The sequence below is a fragment of the Halichoerus grypus genome, chromosome 7 (genome assembly GCF_964656455.1).
Source record: "Halichoerus grypus chromosome 7, mHalGry1.hap1.1, whole genome shotgun sequence".
NCBI lineage: Eukaryota > Metazoa > Chordata > Mammalia > Carnivora > Phocidae > Halichoerus > Halichoerus grypus.
The window spans coordinates 100,720,759-100,744,665 of record NC_135718.1 but is presented as its reverse complement, the minus strand read 5'-3'; the positions used below and the strand labels follow the sequence as shown (position 1 = coordinate 100,744,665).

The window sequence follows — 23,907 nt, the reverse complement described above, 5'->3', positions numbered from 1 at the left end:
CAGCTCTTTTGTTTCTCACATGTCCTTGGCATTACTATTACTTTGATCATTTTAAATGCAAACGGGATCTATCAGTGCCCTGCTTTATATTATCCACTGGTTCTCCATCGCTCACAGAATAAAATCAAAACTTCTTACCATAGAACAAAGGCTGTTCGGGAATTAGCTCTTGGTCCACCAACCCGGCCACATCCTGCATCACTTGGACCTCATGCACTGGCCCTCCATCATTCCAGTTCCTACCCTGGGCTTGAGACTCTCAGATGCATCCAGTTATTTCCCATACCAAAGGCTCCCTCTGTCTGTGATAGTCTCTCCCTCTTTGTCCAGGTGTCCAAAGACTTGCTTTTTCAAGATTTGACTTTAATATCATCTCTTTTGTAAGCGGTTGTAGTGGAAAGAACGTGACTTTAAAGTCTAATGGAGTTGGATCAAAATACTGGTTCCACTACTTTGAAATTTTGTCATTGAATAGTTATTTAGTGCCTCTGATCCTTTGTCTCCGAACCACACGGAGACAATAATATTCACAGGGCTGTCATGAGAGTTGGCACAGAATGGGTGTATTTAATATGTGTGTATTTCCGCCCCCTTTTCCCCAGGCAGATTTGATCATTCCTTCCTCTGGTCTATCATGAATTCTCATATATTCCTTAAGTAGGGAATCATCTTATATGTCATAACAGTATGGCATGCATATTTATCTTCTCTGTCTCCAGTCTACAGCACCCTTAAGGGGAGGGCCAGTGTCTTACTCATCCCCAGCAAACTAAAATGGTTCCAAGAGTATAATAGGTGTTTGATAGATGTTTGAGGGGGAGAAAAATAAGAGGAAAAAGAAAGAGGGAAAAAAATGAATTTTGCAAAAATGATAAGATATGGCCTCCATCCAAGAGGATTCACAAACTAGTTGGGGAAGTTGGCTCACATACAACTCAATATAATAGGTGTTGTGTTGTGATAAATGCCATAAAGAAGGCCAGGGTCAGAAGGGAACGGTGCAGACTGGGGAAGGGTAAACTTCATGGAGGAAGAATAACGTGGTGGAGGGAGAATTCTGTCCATACACATATGAAATGTCCACAGCTCCGAGAAGGATTAGAACATAGTAGGGTGAGAAAGGAGGAAGAGAAAATAGTTTCAAGGTGTAAAAAAGCATTTGTCTATTGTAAGGGGGGAAAGACCAGCTCACAAACTGCTCTTTCACATTAAAAAAAAAAAAAAAATGTCTAGCCTTGTCCCATCCATGTGTCCTTATTTACAATTCAGATCACCATGCCAAAGTGGTGCTTCAAGGTACTGTGGGTTGTTGGTCTAAAATTACTCATTACACTGCAGCAGGCCAAGCCTGGGGCATAGAAGATATGGGGGGTTTGAAGGGAGAGGAAGGGATTTAAGAGTGGAAATACAGAGCCTGTTTGGAGAGCTGTGGTTAGCAGCATGGGGGAAGAGGATGTGGGAAAGCAAACCTCAGGGTTGGGCTTTGGAAGGCAGAATCGAGACAGCACAACTGAGGCTTGTCCCTGCAGATCCTGCGGGTCACTCTCACCTGAGCTGTGAGGGGTTGCCAAGCAGTGCCGAGGGCCTCGCCTAACCCACGTGGGGTAGGGGTCTAGGCAATTTTCCCTTTTGTTGCTGACCTCTTGTTCTCTCCTGGGGGGAGCCCTTCTAGGTGAAGTCACTGCTTCCCTATGGGGAGAACTCTGGAAAACTTTCTCATCAGGCTGAAGGGACCCCCAGGACCCTCTCCATCAACTCAACAAGTGTCCCTCACAGTATACCGCCCCTCATGGCATGGACACAGTTCTCACCTCAATGCCCTTTGGGTCTAGCTAAAGTCCCTGTCGGTCAAGAGATCTGTCACTTGCAGAAAGAAATCCCTCAAGTCCAGACTGAGCACAAATACACAAACAATAATTTCCTCAAGAAAACAAGACAGATTGGCCTAATCCACACCCACCCTTATCAAAACGGCAGCCCACCACCAGCTCTAGGGAAGACAATGTATCTTTACTTCCAGCAGAGAGAGCAAGGCACCCCGTGAGGAAGCACTTAGCCAGGAGACTCTTACTCATTCAAAGTCTACTCTAGGGCTTACAAGCATGAACTTTGTATATCTGCATTCAAATCCCAGCTGAGCCGCTTGCTGGCTCTGTGACGCTGGGCAAAATACTGGAAACTCTGTGCTTCAGTTTCCACATCTGCAAGGTGAAGAATTCTATCCACCTCACTGAACTGGTATGACGATGAAACAGATTATGTAAAGGACTTAGGACAGCACTTGGCATATAAGGGTTCAAGTAGTGCTAGTTATTAGGTGATTATCATCATTATTACTAATCCCAGGTTGTATTATTTCAAGATGTCTGGATTGCAGTTGATGTGTCATGGCATTAATGTTAGAAAGGAGTGCTGTTCTCTTGCTACACTGTCCTGCATGCCCTTGCCCTTCATCGCTTCACAGAAACACAAAATCACCCACTTGAACATGCTCATAACTCCGTTCTTAAATGCGAGGTCTTTGATGTGCTCATTTACACTCCCACCAGTGTCCACAACCATGTGTCTTTATAATAAATCTCTTGCAGGTTTGGAGCTCCCAAAATCGGGGAAGGAAATCTGAGGTAGGGAGCAGAGAATTCATCTCCTTGGCCACCCTAAAGCTCAAATCGAAAGCTGGGGTGGGAGGTGTAGAGTCAAATGCTCAGAATTACAATGTCTGTAACTGGAATCTGCAAGGGCAGGCAGCTATGAGGAGTGAGCCTCGCAGCAGGGCATATTCTGCCCCCCTAAAGGCTTAAAGTTGATTTGTAAAAATACCATGCTGGGCCACCTGGGTGGCTCAGTCGGTTAAGCATCTGCGTTCTGCTCAGGTCATGATCCCAGGGTCCTGGGATGGAGCCCCATGTCGGGCTCCCTGCTCAGCGGGGAGCCTGCTTCTCCCTCTGCGTCCTTTTCCCTCTGCCTGCTGCTCCCCCTGCTGTGCTCGCTCTCTCTCTCACAAATAAATAAATAAAATCTTTAAAAATAAAAACACAAATACTATGCTGCCCAAAGAAACACAGTTAGGATCTGATTCTGTCCTCATGCTGCCCCTTTGTAATCTTTCTTAGTAGCAGCTCCTGTGTGAAACCAACGACTGGCATTTTTGAACAGTCTGCGACGCGTGCCCCTGAAGCAATACTTCGGTTACCTGCACTCTGGCCTCGGTGAGGTTCACCCGGCGGGCGAGGTCCTCTCTCACGAAGGCGTCTGGGTAGTGTGTCCGCTCAAAGACGCGCTCCAGAGCCTGCAGCTGGCTGCTGTTGAACGTCGTCCTGTTCCTCCGCTGCTTTCTCTTTTTCTTTTCCTCGGAGTTCAGCTGATCATCTGGAGCAGAAGAAATGGATGCTAAGGAGCTAAAGTCACGTCCGGGTCCCCGTTTACACTCCTCTGCTGAATATCTACAGTAAGAGATTGTTTCCTTTGCTCACATTCTTACATCTCTAGTGTTAGAGCCAAATGTCACATTCAATGTGCAGATGAGGACAGGCATCGGTGCTCTTGAGTCCACCGGCCAAGGACCCCCGGCAGTTCTGAGGTCTGGCTGCTACTTCTGAATCTGGGACCAGACCTGAACTGACAGGGAGACATTTCTTGCATGCTCCTTGAAGGCTGTTTTGTCAGAGATGGCTAAAGGAAAATCTTACTCCTACCCATGTTCTCTGGACTTCTGTAGGATGGGGGAAGAAGAGTAGATTGCCTTGGACCTTCTTTGTCTTATGTTATATTATGTTCATTTGTACAGTTTCATAACCAGGGAAACCAACTATTCCCTGGTTCCTTCTCCTCAACATACCTAAGTAAACACAAATGCAGGAGTTAGTCAAACTGATGAGAGGGAGTCTGTTTTACCATGTGTTCTCCTGGAAACACCAAGTCATTCCTAAGTGCATTTGCTCAAGGCTTTGTGCTCTTGCTAAGGCCAGCTTCCAAAGCCTCAGCCTAGATCAGGGATGGTGCTCCCACACCATCCACCCAAGCCAGCATTGGCCTGGGACTCGCCCGATGAGAACAGAAGTACAGGGAACCGAACTGAAAGATCTCTGAAACAGTTTCACCCAGAAACTTTGGGGAATCATGACCCCCAAGCTTTCACCTGTCAAGATCCCCCCCTCCATTTTCCTCTCAGTTCCCCCAAAGACATCTTGGCAAGCTGCTCATCCAGCCTGCCCAAGGAAATAAGAGAGTAGCTCGCTCCAGTCCTGCCACCCGCATCAGCGCAGGCCGGAATGATGGATGTGTGAAGCTGAGCAGAACACCAGCTGGGCCACCGTCACCAGCAAGACATCCCTGTGAGGCCTGGCCACTGCAGAGGCCATGTGGCGCCCAGAGATTTATGGCGCAGAGGTGCGGAGGCCCAAGACACATGCTTGGCCTGGTGAACTGGACTTACACTTCCAACGGCCCTCCCCTCAGACTCTCAGCCCAAAGAAAAACAGGAGGAATGAGAGTGAGGATAGAGGGAAATCAGGGTTTGGCCCCTTGCTCCACACGCAATAGAGAGTAGCTCTCAGCCATTTTTTCCAACATGTGAGCTCTCCTGTTCCTCTCTGACTATAAACACACAACACACTCAAGAAAGCAACCAGGGGCGCCTGGGTGGCTCAGTCGGTGAAGCCTCCGACTCCTGATTTTGGCTCAGGTCTTGATCTCAGGGTCCTGAGATCAAGCCCCATGTTGGGCTCCAGGCAGGACATGGAGTCTACTTAAAAAAAAAAAAAAAAAAGCAACTAGCATGAATCATGAAGTCCTAAAGAAAAGTGATACCTATCTGAGCTGTAATATTATTATTATCACAAATTGTGGGCATGTTCTAAATTTGGGTGTGGATTCAAAGTGTAGCTTATATCCAGGAGCTCCTGGCTCAGATCTCTCAGTGCCTGACAACTGAGGCCTCCAAGTGGTTTTGATCAGAGATCCCTTCATCATGAGTGCTGCCTTCCCAGAACAGAAGCTTAGAACAGAGACTGCGCATTTCCTCTGGATATTTAAAGCACTCAGATAGCATGGAGCACTGGGTGTTATAGGCAAACAATGAATCATGGAACACTACATCAAAAACTAACGATGTAATGTATGGTGATTAACATAACATAATAAAATAAAAAAAAGAATAAAAAAAATAAAAATAAAGCACCCAGATATAGTAAGCACTTGTTGAATGTGAAACTTTTCTTGTCTTTAGAAAACTGTTCTTGTTGAAAAAATCCATACAATCTCAATCTCATTCCTCCAGCTAAGAAGGTGCTGACACTTATTCTTTCAGTTTTAGGGTCATGTTCACAGTTGACCACCTCCCTGTTTTGTTTTTTTTTTTCTATTTGTGGTATCTCCATCAGGAGCCTTGTGTTGAAGAAGTTGCTGTGACCTGAATAAGAATGTCAGGTCTGCAGCATCCTGAGAATGGAGCCAATTTAATTATCATGATTTCTGGGATCGATCAAGGCCTGGAATATCCCAGCCAACATCCTGATTATACCACTATTCACCTACCAGCAAAATTCATTTACAATTACATCCACACCGGAATCCAAACACCTGGGGTCAAACAGCGCTCAGCAGCGGCCTCACATCTATGTTCTCCTTCGTATTTAAATATTTGGAGGCTTTCCTGTTGTTTTCATTCTCTTTCCCAAATTTTTTTTCTACAGTTTTATCTGTCTTGTACTTCAGGTCTCTCTAGGTCATCTAGGCCTTTTTGACAGCACCACAACATGTATTTCATGCTCCTATTAAACAGAGTCCTGGAAAAAATCTGTAGCTTCCATACCTGCCCAGGACTGAGACCAATTAGACAGATCCTAGGCTTTTATGTTTATTCACATAAAGGAAATCTCTTATTAAGCCAATCCTATGATTCGTTTGCTTCCCTCAGAGAAAAGTCTTTCTCAGGTATAGCCACAAATTCTAAATCCTTTATGCTGTTTTATGAACCTTTTCTTTTTGTACTGCCAAACTGTGATCAAGAACAAGAGTATTTTATGTTTTGTTCTTAGTCCTATAACCTGCTACATAATCTCTTGGTAGTTCTTTGAAATCTTCCACCTTTCACTCAAATTCCACCGACTGTCCACCATAAACCACCAGCTCCCCTGACGTGGGAGTAAGGGAAATGGAGAATTATAGTTTATGACACAGAATAAATAGCTATGATGGCCTGAAATGAGGCCAGCAAAAGTTTCCCACTGAATGTTCTTGTTGTTTTTAACAAAGGAAAACACCAGTCCAGATCATGTTGAAGGTGAGAAAAGACACACAAATAACAGGGGTCCAAGGAGTCTGGATCTGGCAAATGTCCTCCCAAGTGCAAGTATAATGGAACGAGACAATGAGCGGGCAACAGAGACAGCTTGAGCGGCAGCCCCTGGGCTTGGCTGTCTTTGCTCATAACCACAAACTGCGTGCTCCCTGTTTTCCTCCAAGAACACAGAAGATGGGACCCAACAGTCTCCTGGGCAGCATGAGAAGAGACGTCAACATCGCAGAGATTTACAAATGTGGGGCATTGGAAGGGCCCGTGATAAGCAATTTTTAGCAGATTCTGGATGCTGGTTGAAGAGAGGGGAGAGAAGGCAGTGTGTTTTTATCATTGGAGGAGGGTCATCTTTCCGTAAAACCAGTTACAGAGAAGGTTGGTTTTAACATATGCTGCCCAAGGATACTGATGTCCAGTTGGACGTTGGGGAGCATCTCATGCTTTGGAATTCTGAAGTGGGTAGGAGTCACCAAGCTGCAAAATAACCTCAGAGGACTGGATGCATTTTTATCAAAATCGTAATATTTCTAATCCAAGGTGTTTATGGATTTTATGAATGATTATGTATTTTTATGTATGTTGTGGATGATTGAGTAAATTGCAAGTATACAGTTATGGCCACGATTTCTAATAAAAACCAGCAAAATGGCCTTGTGAGCAGGTGTATTTTCACTTGGAATCATGAGTCATAAAACATTGGCACCAAATGAAGCCAGAGAAATTGTCTAATTCCACCCTCTTATTTTATAGATGAGGTAAATGAAGCCTGGAAGAATGAAGTGACTGCCCCCAAATCACAATACCAGCTGTGCCTGAGCCAGAGCAAGAAGCCAACACTCTTAATTCCACTCCAGTCTCAAGTGCAAATGACAATAGTCATGCGTATGAAACATTTGAGATACAAATAAAAAACCATGACCCTGGGGAAATCTTATGGGAAATGCAGGTCTTTCCATATGATTTATATAAAGAGGGTCTAAGATAGAGGGTCCATGTGTATCACATGTTGTCATTCTAAGATAGAGGGTCCATGTGTATCACATGTTGTCATTCCTACCAGAAGAGTCATTAAAAAATGTAAACATTCTCATCTGGAATAGCTACTTTGATCCAGATGTTCTTGAAGTTCCTTTTTCAATGGCCTCCATAAGTCTCTGCTTCATCAATTAAATATGTGCAGGGTGATTTTTGCACAGTAGCAAACCCCATCTTCCATCTTCTCTCCACATCCATATTTAGTCCTTCACTTTCTTAGGACACAGTTCAAAATCTCTGTTTTCTATGACACATCCTAAACTGACTTCCTGTAAGACTTTGCCGATAACTTCCATCCATACTGATCTCTCCATTCTCCTAATCCCTACATATATTTTAGTATGTAATCAAATACTTTAAAAAAATTATGGATCAGTTCCATCTGTGTCAATGTTTTGTCACCTCGAAGCACTCCTATATTCCTGTAGAAATGATTTAGGGTCTCTTGATAAATTACATGACAATAAAATCTGGAAACAATCATGGTAGTATTGTGGCATAGAAGCAGTCCCAGAAAATTAGAACTTTGGTGATTCATCTGAAGTTTTAAAGGGCTGAATAATTTCTGAATTCCAATTATTCTTTTTAACAGTCCATAGCAAATAATTAGGTTAACAGTATCGTTTGTTTCTGGATAACTTTACCTGTGGAGGAAATAACTTTCACCATTTCTTTTTCAAATAGGTTAGTCATCAGATGTAGAGATGGGAGAGGCTGTGTGGTTCTGATTCCTTTGTAAATGCAGAAATTTGTCCTTCATTTTTATTCCTTAGTAGAAAAGCAGCTCCAAGATAAAGGAGGGGTTTAAACAAGCAGAAACACCGGTGAGAAAGAGATGCTAAAGAGAATGGCATTTGTAATGGATCGGGATGAGAACACATATGAACATTGCTCCAGGTAAGAAAGCCCAAGTCCTAGGTGTGATGCCCCGGGTGCGTTCAAATACAAGTTAAAGGGAACAATAGCTCTGTCCTTGGCTCCAGGCTGGAATTCACTGTGGACTCCACATCTGGCTGCCAAACCTGCACTGAAGGGTGGGTGGAGAAGACAATGTGAGGAGGGCCATCCTTAAACAGGAAGACCAGGTAGCACGCAGTGACCCCAGCTCACTACAGCCTCGCACTTGCTAGGCAGGCTTCAGTTAACTCCCAAAGACCCCGACCCTCTTCTGCTCTGCATCTGGTGGGAGAAGCCTTGGAGATTCCAAATAGGTCAGCCAAATATAATTTAAAGGTACAGCAAAAACATATTTTAGGAATAAAATCTGAAGAAAAATGTGTTTTGTATGCCTGAGTCACATCAATTTGGAAAGAAATCTGATGCAAGAAGATAAAACGCCAGCTTCAGTAGCAGAGACCAACCACCACATCAAAGCTTGCCTTCTTCCTTTTGGTTGAAAACATGGCAGGCCAGCGGATCTAAAGAGCAGCCCGCTGATCATTTTATGGGCATTGAAGAATGTTTTCAAAGGAACTTACATTGCACAACTACTTACTTTAATGGGATTTGTGTGGTTCGGGCCCTGCAACCTTTGGAAAATTGAAGGGAAGTATAATTGCAAAAGCCACTAAAAACTGTTTAGCTTTTATTGCAAGGCCTATGAAAAGCAGCAAGATACATCTGTGGCATTCATTTGAGTTTCTTTGGCTACACTAAGCTCCAATTGCAATTAGGACAGCATCCTTTTAATATGTACTCCGATAAATGGCACATGGGTCATTTAACTGGGATAACTGTTGCAGTGTGGACCGAGCTTAGCGCATCACAATGACCAAAGCCAAGTTTAGCAGCACATCTGCACCTTCTCAACAGCATACCTGGGATCCTCCACCACTGAATCCCAGCAACTCTCAAGACTGACCAGGTCTCTGCCAACGCTGATGCCCAGCTGTGCGGGTGCATCCTCACATTGCAGCTGCTAGACCTTGAACTTCACATAATGGCCCTTGATGTGCATATTTCTTTCTTTACTGTCAACTTGGCAAATAACACTATTTATTTTTAGTCAAGTATCAGTCTTAAGCCTTAGAAAATAGCATGGGAACACCTCAAATGTAATTTTGGGGACATACGTCCTTTGGAGAATAAAATGCTCTTAAAAGCGTGAAATATTATTTGTAATAGTTTTGACACCCAAGTTGAGTCAGTAGCTCCATGTAAAGCTACAGTGGTTTTATGTGGAGATAGCTCAATGTTGAGCTCTCTCAGTATAGCTGACTCTCCTTGGGAAGACAGAACCCCGAAGAGTTTGAGGTATCCTCATGGGACCTGCACTGCTTTGGACTCTTCGTCTCATGTATTTCCTTGCACCTCTCCAGGACAGATACTATTCCAGAGAGTCAAAACTCTGAATCACCTTATCTACTTTAACTCTCTTAAGACGTTTATCTGAAAGCATTCCTGATTGGAACCCCCGAGGAGACCCAATATAAAGTGAGCCTCCTCATGCAGTCCCATGCTGGAACCCTCACTCTCTATTTGCATAATTTCCCCCATGCTAGCATCTTCCATGTGACTCTGAGTCTATTTTCCACTGTAACCTCGGAGTACAAAGTGTATGTTTGCATTCAATGTTCAATAAATACAAATTAGGGATCAGATGTAGAATATTTATATATTGGAATTATTATTATAGGAATTCAATTGCTGAACAAATACCTTCTCTTGGATGAAAAATAAAATAAAATTCTGGCTTCAGATATGTAACCTACCCCCAATTTCTCTATGAATGAATCCCTTATTTACCTAGTTTCATTTTCAGATGTCAAAAAACAAACAAACAAACAAACAAAAAACCCAACCCGGAAAATGAGAATATTCCCATCAGACCCAACTAAACTGCCATTGGGAAGTGGGCACAGTGGAGGGGGGAGTGGAAGGTGAACTGGCTTGGGAACCGAACGGGATGACCTGCACTCTCCCACAGGCCCTGCTACTTACTGGCTGTGTGGCCTTGGGTAAGGCACCTTCCTTCTCTGAGCCTCAGTTTGCAAAACGGTAAAACGGAAGTAAGATGACCTACTTCCTATGGTCATTTGACAATGTGATGAGCACACCACAGGCATACAGCCTGGCACACAGTAGGCATTTGGCAGGTGGCGGGTTTCACAACCACCACTGCTGTTACGGTTTCTCCCCAGAGACAGACCGCTCAAAACCACTGCTGTTGTTTTTTTTTTCCTTCTGTTCACTATTTGTTGGTATTTAATCAGTAAGATTTCTATCACAGCATAACTGCAGAGAAAGTGAGAAAACCACTCACATATGTGATACGGCTTCATTGGACTGCAGGACTGAGACCTAAGAAGCTTGACAAATGAACAAAAGCTTTAAAAGTCGAGATCTGAGATATGGTGGTTGATCCAAAATTGAACTATAGAAATCATGCACAGACATTTGTCTGAAAAGCCCCATTTGGGACATTTTTTGCTGCTAGTCAACTCCTGGCTTGCTAACAAGACAATTTTCTTTTCTCAATTCAGATTTTGGGGTAACATTCAGAAAGCAGGCAGATTCTAGACTCAAAGACAGGTAAGCCATTGGCACCTTTAACAAGTAATCTCACTAGAAATGAATTTAAAAAAAAAAGAAAACATGAAAAAGGAAGAAGGGCAAGGGCTAAAGCCAGGCTATGAAAATTCAATGATTTCCCAGCCTGTGTGCCTTGGGTTGACTAATTTGGTTGCCACATGTCTGAAAACACAAATCTTGGGTCACATTACTCAATATTTATTCAGTGACTTTTTTTTTTTCTGAATGTCTGAGCACTTTGGTAAATGCCAAAGGGATAAAAAGAAAACCAAGAAAGGCAAAGTTCTGGGAAAAGAGTGAGTTCTGACTGAGATTTTAAAAGCTTTCTAAACTTGCCATATTCCAGGTGTGTGGTCTCTATGAAAGTACTGGTATTCAAGTAGGATTACAAACAGAGCTCTAGATGAGCCGTAAGCTCCTGCCTTCTGCTGGTGGTGTCTCCCCTTTGTAGTGAGACTGTTGTCAGTTTGTAAGAGACACAACATCAATCTTGACATTAGCTGCAGAAATTGGTGTCTTCATGGGAGGTAACCACCCTAAGTCGTATTTTTTAATGATTCTTTTTCTTTTTTTTGGTAATAAATTTTAATGTTCTAAAGAAAAATCTGGGGGAAAAAACAGGTTTAAAAAAGCAAAACTGAAAACAGAGAGCAATGAAAGAGATGCACATAGTTAATGAGGAAGCTCAGCTCTTGGAAGGATAGCAGTGATGGAACAAGACTCTTTGTTGGATAAAAGACAATTGAGAGGCTATTATGAGGCACTTAAATACCTGAGAAGAGAGGCATGACTTTCACTTGCTCAACTTTTTCATCTCAAGTTGTTTTTTCTCTCCTTTTTTTCTCCTTTTTTTTTCCATCTTAAGTTTTAACTATAGGGCAAGAAGCCTACAGCACAGAAAGCCACAGGGAACAGAGAATTCAGTTTTCATTGCAATAAGAGATGGAGCCAAGGTAATTCTGTAATGACACCATATAGAGTAAAAGAGGGGACTGAAGAGAAAAATAAAGCCCCTTGCAACTGTTGCTCCTGTCTTTGACATCAGACCTATATGAAGACCGAAATATGCTAACATGGTCAACATAAGAAGCTTGGTTTTTAAATGATGTTTAAGTGAAAGGAAATTAAAATTCTCTCTCTCTCTTTTTTAAGATTTATTTATTTATTCAGAGAATGAGTGAGAGCATGCGCCCGAGTGGGGGCAGAGGGAGAGGGAGAGAGAGAATCTCAAGCAGACTCCCCGCTGAGCATGGAGCCGGACACAGGGTTCATTCCCAGGACACTGAGATCGAGACCTGAGCCGAAACCAGGAGTCGGACGCTTAACAGACCGAGCCACCCAGAAACCCCTAAAATTCTCTTTTAGGAATAAGAAAAGCCAAAATGTAAACAGTGATTTAAAGCTTAATATTTTTTGGAGGAATAGGCCACGCTGTAACATCTCTGAATTTCAATCTTGTCTGTAAAATGGGTTGTAAAATGTAAGATATAAACAATACATGTTTTTAAAATTGTCACAATTAGGCATACACATTTCCTTCTATTTTGTTTTAAATTCTATTACGGAACAATTTTAGACAGGGCTTCGGATGGGCGATCAGGAAGCTCAGATTCTAACCCAGCAGGATTACTGGTCAAACCGGTGATGTTAGGCCTCAGGGTCCTTACTGGCAAAATCACAAGTTGAACTAGGTGACTAAGATCTCTTCCAAATCCAGCATTGTGGGTTTTTAGGATTGTTTTATATTTTCCGTACCTAGCCCAATGGAAAACTTTCAATAATTGATTGTTTAAGGCAATGTCTGAATCTTGTCCTTTTGTTGTTGTTGTTGTGTTTCTGGTTTTGCGTTGTTTTGTTTTGTCTTTGTTTTAGAACACCTTTGGCTAGATGATATATTGGATGAGGACTATACTATCATCACCCATGCCTGGAGAAAGGCCCGGTGATTGACCTGTTCCTCCATACCCAGAGCACTCTACAGAGATCAGTCTCCAAGCTGGAATCGATGTGACTCTTTATTTAAAAGAATTTGTTCACCTATAAGCACAGTCGAAAGAAAGAGGAAACCTGAAGGTTTCTATAAGACTTTAAATTTAGCAAACAGAAATGAGAATACCTACTATTTCTTTTCCTTGACTTCTTAACCATGGGTTAGCTGACAGTAGCCTTGCTGAAAACAGGGTCTGTATCAACCAGCTTAGGCTACTCCCCAAAGTGGCATCACTAACAATGGTCACACTCAATCCTGACCTATCACCTTATTCATTCATTTGAACAAATATTTATTGAGCATGTGCGACATGCTGGGCAAGTAGGCACTCTGAGAAATACAGAGAAACATTACGTGTAGTCTGCCTTCAAGAACTTTATAACTGGTGTGGGGAAAGAAGTCACAAATACTTGAAAAGTAAAGTGACAGTAAAAAAAGATACTCCAGTAAGGGTGGCAGCCATCAGAGCCAATAATGGGCCAGGGAGGAGGGCGGGGACAGCAGCATGGGAGGGAGGTCAGAAGACAGTCTGCAGAGGCTTTCTCTGCCCTATTGAAGTCCAGCATCCCTCTCTCAGCCTCACTGTGGCCCACCCTACTCTAGTTGTGCTGCAGACAGCGCTGACATTTTCCTTGCTTTCATTTCTATTCTTCTTTAGTCTTGGTTCTGCCTAACAACACATCCTAGGCCTTACCTGTATCCATTGACCCTTTATATCGATGGCTTCTTGTCCTCCTCCAAGCCTCAGTTTACCTGTCAGCGATTTCCAAGGACCTTCTCTGATCACCAACCAGAAGCAGCCTTCCCCTCATGATCTTCCGTCCAGCATCTGAACCATCTGCCTTCTAACAACACTCCTGACCAAATGTGATTATTGCTTCTGACCATCGCACTAGAATATGAGCTCCATGAGGAACATCTTCTGACTTGTTAACTGTGTGTCCCAGCATCCAGCATTAGTGCTTGGCACATTTGAGGCACTTTTCTTGGAACGCAGAATGAATATGTTAATGGTGCTTGGTGAAAATGCCTATTTTGGGGAGTTCCTGGGTGGCTCAGTCGGTTAAGCATCTGCCTTCAGCTCCAGTCATGATCTCGGGCTCCCTGTTTGGTGGGAAGTCTGCTTCTCCCTCTTCCTCTGCCTCTCCCCCTGCTTATGCTCTCTCTCTCTCAAATAAATAAATAAAATCTAAGAAAAAAAAAAAGAAAAAAGAAAATGTCTTTTTGGCACACCCTGGTCAATCACATTCAGCCACCAAACCTGACAGCCCCTTCCGGGATGAGTTTCTGGAAAGTCTTGGCACAGAAATTTTCCTGAAATGAAGGTTTACTGCATTGTTTATAAGACATGTAAATTCCAGGAGTATGTGTTATCCAGGCTTTTCATGTACTTTCTCTGTGCAAGACTTTGCATCAGTAATTATCTCCCCAAATTGAAGGCAAGCCTCGAAGGCAGGTGAGCAAAGCCTGTAGAATGGAGCCCCATACTTCTTAGCAGCACCCAATAAATGTTTGGCTTTGATAATGATGACACATACGGAATCACTGACCATTTTAGACATGTCCTGGTGCAGTCATCTCTATGTGCCAAAAATTATGTTTAGCTTCAGGTTGTATTTTCTTCTAATTAGTCATTTCTAGTCACTATGTTTTCTGTTCCTTTTCACTGGCAAAGGAGCTTGGGCAAAAGCCGGCTACTTCATTCTCCAGCATACAGCGACATGACTGCCTGCCAACCACACCTAAACCTTAATTATGTAGTGATTTCCTCTCCAAGGATGTGTGACTATTTTAACTACTAAGGAAGCTGATGCACTAAGGTCACATGAGGGGGAAAAAAAACGTTTTGGGCAAAACACTCAAAAATCCATGTGGAATAATCTTATTCCACTGAATCATGTCCCCTGTTGTTGAACAGCCCTAAAGAACTCCTTGTCAATAAGTAATTCTGTCCGCCTGGAGTGGAAACCTATGAGTAATCTATGTGTCACTGTGACTCATGTCATGGCCACCACTACCAACTCCCCATCATCTGAAAGTTGGCAGGAAGAATTCATACTGCTCAACTCATAACAGGCAGAAGCCAGGATAGAGGAAAGACCTAATAACAAATTTTGTTGACTGAAAGAAAAGATAATCAGGTGGTTCAGTCAGCTGAACTTCTGATTCTTGAGCTCAGCTCAGATCTGATCTCAAGGTTGTGAGTTCAAGCCCAGCGTTGGGCTCCACGCTACGCTTGGAGTCTACTTAAAAAAAAAAAAAAAAAAAAAAACAGAAAAGAAAAGAAAGAAAGAAAAAGAAAACCAGAGGAGGATAACCAAGGGTAAGAACAATGGCTTCTAAGTTTCCACCTAAATGGTTCTCTTCCTTGGCATCTGTTTCCAATGTGCCGTCAGGGCCAATGCAAGCATTCTTCCTTCCAGTTCCATGAGTCTTTTTATTTATTTATTTTTTTCAGATGTCTCCTAGTTTTAGATTTTTTCAAATTTGTAAATTACTTCCCTTAAAGGACTTTGAGAGCAATATGTTGAAGCAAGAGGAAGGACAAACAGGGGTAGGCTGGTCTGTCATTCCACCATAGAGCCATTCCCCAATCACTGATAGAACTTTCTTTTGCCAACTTTCTTCTTCTTCTCTATTCTTCTGGGATTCCAATTCAAATGGCACGGAGTTTAATGACCTGCTTAACTTACTTCAAAGCCAGCACCTTTAAAATAAAATATCTTAGGGATAAACAGGAAGATTTTATGAATTCAGGGGAGCCCTATAAAAACATATACTGATTAAGAGGGTAGGTGGGAGAAGAGATTTTGGAAAATCAGATTTTATAAACAAAATGTTTGCCATAAGTTGGTTAAAGGAAAGTATATATATATATGATAGTGGATTTAGGCAAAAGTGGGAACATCCTAAATTACATATTTACAGTTTTTTATCTAGCCCAAGAAGGAGTTATTTTTTTAATTAACATATAATGTATTATTTGTTTCAGGGGTACAGGTCTGTGATTCATCAGTTTTATACAATTCACAGCGCTCACCATAGCATGTACCCTCCCCAATGTCCATCACCCAGCCACCCCATTCCCCCCACCCCCCTCCTCTCCAACAACCCTCAGTTTGTTTCCTGAGATTAAGAGTCTCTTATGGTTTGTCCAAAGAGGGAGTTATTTACAAGGAAATCTGCTCCTTTTTTGCTATTCAGACATGTTTTGCAGACCCTTACTGGGCTCCTTTGCTTTATTCACTTGGTTATATCTATACTAAGGTTTTCTAGGGATAGTGATCATACCTCCTTTGACAGCATCAGTAAAAGTCTTCCTTTAGTACAGATCTGTTAATCCGGGACTGATTTATTATGATTATGATTTTCCTTCCCTGAGACTTCAGTTTCAGAACCAGTCCCAGCTCTTCCCAAGGCCAAAGGGGCTCTAGCTTTGCTGGCCACTGTGGATGTGTGGTTACCAAATAATATTAGATAATTTCTTGACTGGAGAGAGCCCATTTTTTTAATATCAAAGATTTTCTCTAATTTGTCATAGCCCCAGACCAGATTTATACAATAGTGATTTTATACCCTTTCCTACATTTTCCACAATTCAATATTTTAAAAAGTTTTTTCATAGAATTTTATCATTAAGACAACTTTATATAATGGTTGGGGGAGGGCTCCAGCAGATTAGAAGTCAGACAATGTGGATTTTCATCCTTTCTGTCCCTAAAAAGTCAGGTAATTTTTTTTTTACCCCAGTCATGTAATCTTAGGAATGTAACTTTGGGGGCACATGGGTGGCTCAGTCTTTAAGCATCTGCCTTCGGCTCAGGTCATGATCCCAGGGTCCTGGGATCGAGCCCCGCATGGGGCTCCCTGCTCAGCGGGAAGCCTGCTTCTCCCTCTCCCACTCCCCCTGCTTGTGTTCCCTCTCTCACTGTGTCTCTGTCTGTCAAGTGACTAAATAAAATCTTTAAAAAAAAAAAAAAAGAATGTAACTTTGCCGGGGGCGCCTGAGTGGTGCATTCTGTTAAAGATGCGACTCTTGGTTTCAGCTCAGGTCATGATCTCAGGATCTTGAGATCAAGCCCCACGTCAAGCCCTAAGTCAGGGTCTGCACTCAGCACGGAGTCTGCTTGAGATTCTCTCTTCCTCTCCCTCTACCCCTCCTGCTCATGCTCTCGCTATCTAAAATAAATAAATAAATCTTCAAAAAAAAACACAGGTAACTTTGCCAAATGGGTTTCCATTTCTATTGCTGTCAAATGGGGCACTGCATTAGACTGTTTCAAACATCTCTTCCTGATTTTAACTTACAAATTCCTCTTCAAATACTTGACCAATGGATAAATCTATACTCCTGCAGAGTAAATAACAATATATTTATTTATTAATTATCTCCACTTTTATAATCTATTAATTTAACAATGGATTAACTACGGTTTGTATAATTCCATGGTTACAGATTTCTATAGTCAAATGAGTAATGTTCATGATGTTTTAAATAACGTTACTGATGATTTCTGTGGCTATCAGAGTTATTTCAATGGTATGGATGCTTATTTTCTTTCAAGTAATTTTTAAAGAAAATGATCAGATATGGCAGTTATGCAAACAATCGAGAAGGCAGCAAAAATGAAAAACAGCTTTGCAAAGTTCTGGAATTTTAAAATAATTTGACCCTGAAAGATGGAGGACATATTTCTCATAGAATGTCAGTGTGCATGTGTGTGTATGTGGTATGTGTGGGTGTCTGTATGGGTAGATGTGTGACTCAGCTCAGAGAATCCTGGGTTGAACTATAACAGGGCTATAAACATGAGAACTAGAAGCAGACCCAATTGCCCACAGGGAAAAAGACAAACCTGTGGCATTGTGAAAGATCTTACTTGTTTGGGCTTTCTGTAGAGCCCACTAACACTGCTGTGGCCTATCATCATTACCTAGTGTCATGCCAACTCTATCTGGTAACTCACTTTGACATATCAGTTTGTAGGTAGAAGCTCCCAGACAATGGCTCATGTGATCAGTACCAGCTGGAGTCAGCTGCGAGCAAAAAAACCCAAAAACCAAAAACCAAAAACCAAAAAACTCCACAGTATTTTAAATAGATATTTCAGATGTTTAAAATTTAAATAAAGCAAGGCAGAGTGTGTACCATTCCAAGTGAAGTCAATTGCCAAGTTGTGCTGGTTGGTACTACCAAGTACCGCATCAGTGCAGTCATAAATTGATGCATAATGCAGACATGGAGGAGGAAAAGTGGCAAAAAAAAAAAAAAAAAAAAAAAAAAAGAGTGAGAGTGCACTAAAGGTGAATCCCTAAGGATACTCTTCCATTAGACTCTGAGAGCTTACAAAGTGACACCATCCCACTCGGACCCAAGTTAACATGTGAGCCTTTGGAACCATTTGCAATATATGTTTCAAAGTCCAGACCAAAGCTACTAGGTAAGTTTTATTGGTCCCTCTAGAAAGCAGTTTTTTGACAGGCTGGAAAAATAATGTTACAAAGGATCCAGTAACAACAGAATCTAGGCCTGTTAGTTAGATTCCAAGTTGATGCCTCTTCCAAAAATAGAGCATCCAGAAAAACAATATATTCCCCAGACGAAGTGAGAAAGTCCAACATTTAGGCTTAAGAAAAGTTTGGTGTATAGTCTATTATACACAGGGTGAAGATCTGTTGATGCAAATCTGTTTACCATTTTATTTGTTTCAACAAAGACTATCTTAAAGGTGAGTTTCTCCAAGATCATCCCTTGTGGAAGCTTAAAACAAAAGACAGGAAGATGTATGTCACTGGCTTTCTAAAGTCTTTCCTGCCCCTCAAGGTTCCTTTAAGAATACAGTACAGCTGAGAAGGCATGTTTGCATACATACAGTCCTATACAAAGACCGCAGTGACCGATGACCAATGAATCAATTACACCTCGTGCACCCTACATAACCTTTGGAGATGATGAATATTTGGAGTGTGTTTTTGTGGTCTCAAGCCAAAAGTTAACCACAGCCTAGAGATTGTTGAACCTCAGGAAAATAACTAGAAATCTATGTTCCCCACTCTATTTTCAGTGCAGTCAGAGAGAACAGAGTTCCATTAGAGAGAGACAATGTAATTGTGTTCATAACTTTTGAGCTGAAAGTTTGCATTTATATGGTGCCTTTCTTCCAAACATCATAAAACACCTCATGTATGCTATTTCACCTATATTTCAAATCTCTTTATAGTAAAAGAAAAGAGCACAGTACAGTTTTAACAAAAAACATATTAATAATTTAATAGTGGTTAGCAAAACTAAGCAAAGTAACATTTATTTAATCTCATATATAGGGGAAATTAACATCTGGTAACATTCAGAATAAAAAATGATCAGTAGATGTGTACGTTATTTTTAACCTTTAATTAAAATTTTAATTTTGGGGTGCCTGGGTGGTGTAATCGGTTGGGCATCCAACTCTTGGTTTCGGCTCAGGTTGTGATCTCAGGGTTGTGGGATCAAGCCCCATGTTGGGCTCTGCACTCAGCGCAGAGTCTGCTTGAGGTTCTCTCTCCCTCTGCCCCTCACATTCATGTTCTCTCTCTCTCACCCTCTCTCTTTCAAATAAACAAATAAATCTTTAAAATTTTTAAAAAATTTTTTTCCTTTTCTCAGCTTCTCCAGATCATATTATTTTCTTTTCTTCACCCTAATTGCACGAAGTGCTTGATTCATACAGTTTAGCACATTTCTGTGCACTGTCATATTGCCTTCTTTGTTTTCTATGTGTTTGAGTCTCAAGAGCTACTAAACGGAGACCCTGGTGTGTACTGGAAATGGTACTAAGAAGGCAGAGCTCTAAGTGCCAGTCCTGTCTCTGTCGCTCATTATCTTTCAGCAAACTCCCTCATCCTTCCTAAGCTCCAGTTTTTTTTACTGAAAGGTAAAAGGAAACAAAAGTCCGAAATGTCTGAAAGGATTGTAAGTGAGGTTCAAATAAGATGACTTTTCTAACAATATGAGGCATATAAGTAAGGCATTATCATTGTAAAGTCTGTGAAGGCAGAGACAATATTTTGTACCTCTTTTACATACTTTCTAGGATCTAATGTTGGATGAATATGGTTTCCCAAGTAAGTACTTAATAAACATTCCTTGATAACAATTACTGAATACTTGCTGTTTGCCAGGAGCCATTGTTAAGTGCATTACGTGGAATATTTCATATTTGATTCCCCTAAGAGGTCATGTTATTATTATCCCCATGCTGCGGATGAAGAGGCTGAGGCCAAGAGCGGATGAGCAGCCTGACCAAGGGCACAGAGCTGAGGCTCCTTGACTTCTGGCAGTTTGGCTATGGAGCACAATTCTGAAACGCTTCACTCCGCTTGCCTCTCATAGAACCAGAGGTCCTGAAAGGATCCAGAGGTTATGAAATCTGCTTCCTAAACTATTAAAAAGTGGAAGAACTTTTAAGAAGTGGATAGGAATTTGAGAGAATGTGTTGGGTATCATTTTAACCCAGAAATTGAGATAGATAAAGAGACCAACTTCTTGATATGGTTGGGTTACAATCATATGATTTTTAGAAGAGGTGTTTCGTTCAGAGAAATACTTCTAAGCATTTGATCTGGCAACACATTGAGAATTGAAGTTACAGCCTGCAAGCTATTTCTATTCTTCTCCTGATCATCTAGTTACAGATCCCTCCCCGAATCGTGGGAGCATAAATCCGATTATGCACAAGGCCAATGGGAGCAAGATAATTGCATAGATCTAGTACCCATCCATTACACACAGCATCATAAATCACTGAACTGCCACAACCTCAGCTTTCTGGAATCCCCAAGTTGTTTGAAACACTCTACGATTGCCATTTATGGAAGAACCATATTATACTGTCTTTGCCTTAAGTGCTATCGAAATAAAATTTAAAATTTGAGTGTTTACCCTTCAGAGGGTGCTCCTGTGATAGAACACTGGAAACATGAGAAAACAAATCAAAATTTGGTATCTTCTGATGTGAACCTGGGCAAGCACCTCAATCTAAGGAACTGGTTAAGAAATTAGGAAATTAAGTTGAGTAATTCTCTTTTTAGTCTTTTTGTGATGAACATTACATTTGTTAGCAGAAATGTGAGTCTGCTTTTCCCTCACACACACCTCACACACATGCCAACTTCATAGGCGGGGGAGTGCGGGGGGTGGGGGGTAGGGGGGTTGGGAGGGCTGTCTGACAAATGTGTAATTCTTGAACAAAGCAAGCAAAGCTTTTGGCCTGAGTAGAGATGGAACGATCAGATGGTCACAAACTAAAATGAGTTCATGCCCAAGGCTTATTTGAGCTTTTAAACCCTGGAACTGAAATGAAGTTGCAATGATGAATCAATTCAGATTTCCTACCTGGTGTTTTCTTTCTGTTCAACGTAATGTATGTTTACTGCACCCCTACTGGCTGGTGGGGATGAAAGGTCAGGGGCCTCCACCTCCACGAGGAACTCACAGTTTAGTGAGAAAAACAGATATATAAACAAGTAAGTTTTTTAAATGAACTAACTAAAATAATGGAGGCATAGACTGGAAAGTTGTGGCACAAAGGAGGAATCCACTGTATCTTCACACGTGAGAAAAGAAGAGGAAGTAATTGCACTGAGTTTTGAAGGAAAAATACACATTTTGATCAGGGGGGAGAGTCTGGAATGGATGGAGCAGAGTGATGAAAGCAGTATTACTCATTCCTAATAGTGGATTTTCACCTCATTCATTCCTTGTTACAGTGCCATGTAGGAGCATGTCATTGTCCTAATTTTAGAGGTTCACAGAAGTAGATGTCTCAAGATGGGCTGGTGAGTGATATGATCTTGACCCTCCCGTGTTGCCACAGCTGAGCATTTGGGAGCTGTGAGGAGAGAAGAAAGATGAAGCTGTAGGGGAAGCAGGGCCAGGTGGTGGGGGGGCTCTTACAACACGCCTTTGGACTTCATTTTTTAGTGCAAGGGAGTCAGTGATGGATTTTTCAGCAGGGCAGTGGGTGACAGGGATATTTTTGCCTTTCAGACAGCATCCTGCTAACTGTATGGAGCTTGGTTTTGGCTGGGCACGAGACAAACATCAGTGCTTTATAGATTTGGAAGGTCAGCACAAATAATGTGGCTCATCCTGCTACTTTTCGTGGTCAAGATGCCTGAGGCTCCTCCGATTCTTAAACTTCCATCATAATACCTCTGTCCGTCATCTCCCACTCTCCCCAACCTAGGCCTGTTTTTAACTCTCCTGCCCATCTTTCTTTCAACCTGTGAAGTATCTATGTATCTAATTACTAAAGATGCAAAGTACAAATTCAAGACATGAAGAAGTATAACTTTTTAGCACATGGGAGCGCTCTGAAGGACTTTCCAAACAGGCTAAATATCTATCTGAAAGTCCATGCACCCTCTATGTTAGAAACCTGCAGAACACAAGCCAGCAAAGGCTCTGTCTCTGCTGGAAGCACCTCCTGCCCTCCAACCTTCCACCCGAGACCTGCTGCACTTCCCAGGATCCTGAGGAGCTTCACTTGAAGCCACTTGATTCATAAAAAAAGGAATATTTCCAAAAACACAGTATCAGATATGACAAAAATTGGCCTTAGGATATCTTTAAATTGCTAACTCCACTGGTACATTTAAAATATAATTACATATGTGTGAAAGCCCCAGAAACGCGTCCATTTGTACTTGGAGGCAAACTGGTATTTCTCATCGTGTTTTTGTGTCACTTTGCTTCATTTTTAAAGGCAGTAATCCCAATTCAAATCTAAGCAAGGCTGTCTCCTTTTGAGCCCACAGGAACCCTTATTTCTCTCTTCTCTGCCACTCTCCAGCCCCTTTTACCATAGTTTTCCCTCAGTCTTGCGACAGACAGACTCCCTGAGATTCTCTTCCCCAGTACCACTGCTCCTAATACAGTTGTCTGCAAACTGACAGAGTCTCCTCCTTGCCATTTCTCTGGAGGAGCTGTGTGCAAACCAGAGCTCCAGAAGGGAACAGAGAAAGAAGTGGGACACACTGAAAAACTCAAAGAATCCTTCTCATTTCAAGGAACCCAACATTTACCTCTCTGAAAGAGTTTTGTGAAAGAATAAAAATTAAAAGTGAAAAAAAAATACAAAACCTTATTAATGTTTGCCGGGGAAACAGAAAAGCTTTTTCCACAAGAAAAGTCCTTTCTGTACTGAAATTGGCAGCCAGACGGCCTGAACATTCATCTCCTGCACAGAAAGTGCTCTGTCGGGGAAGCTGGGTCTAACAATACGCTGGAAAACACGCCACACACTTCCACTGTATTTTATTTGGCAGAGAGGAATTACTCCTCGGCACAAAGTATTTGCAACTGGCATTGGTTAAACAAGAAATTACAACCTTTAAAAGCCCTATTTATCATTAGCTGCAAAAGTGCAGACTTCACCGTCAATTACTCTGACAAAAGATTACAGACCATCAGCACCGCTCACAGGGGAACAACAGTCTTGGGGGCCAGTGGGCCTCTCTGAAGGGAGGATTAGAAAATTAATGGCCAGGAGCCCCTTCTTCACGGACCCCCGCCCCCCATTCTTCCTCGCCCACCCTGCTCCCCGGTGTAGGCTAATTCTCCCACCTCTAGCACTCTCTCTCCCTTCACCTTGGCAGAGGCTGGTAGACCAGCCAGCTTTCCCCAGAAATCTGGGCTAGTTGTGGAAGTCAGTGCTTAAGAATCGTTGGCCAAGTCAAGTCAGCATCGACTCTGCTCCAATTCTGTTCTGAATGTGTTCTGTTGATAAAAATGGAAATTACAAGATTGAGTTTTGAAAAGTAAAGAAATAATATGGTGTTATTCCTCTCAGCTGCTTCATTTAGAGGCTCAATGGTCAGAAAAATAGTGGATTTTAATAAGCAAAAGGCCTCTACTGTGATGCTAAAACACCCTCCCAAACACTGAATGGTGCCTATGTATCCTTGGAAGAAGGCTTTTTGCATTTCACTGAGGCATCAACCCATCTTTAAATGATTTCATCCCCTAGGAACAGAAAAACAAAAAGACGCTTTGTTCTCCAGACTTTAAAAT

The 23,907-nt window shown here is 42.0% G+C and overlaps 1 protein-coding gene across 3 annotated transcripts in view; it reads right to left on the bottom strand.

Annotated features, from left to right (window-relative positions):
* The window catches only part of PRRX1 (paired related homeobox 1), a 79,166-nt gene that overhangs the window by 19,612 nt on the left and 35,647 nt on the right, over window positions 1-23,907 (bottom strand). For all 3 annotated transcript variants that reach the window (XM_036067870.2, XM_036067868.2, XM_036067869.2), the window contains exon 2: window positions 3,194-3,369. In XM_036067870.2, coding sequence (XP_035923763.1) covers window positions 3,194-3,369 — 176 coding nt within the window. The remainder of the gene's footprint in view (window positions 1-3,193; window positions 3,370-23,907) is intronic.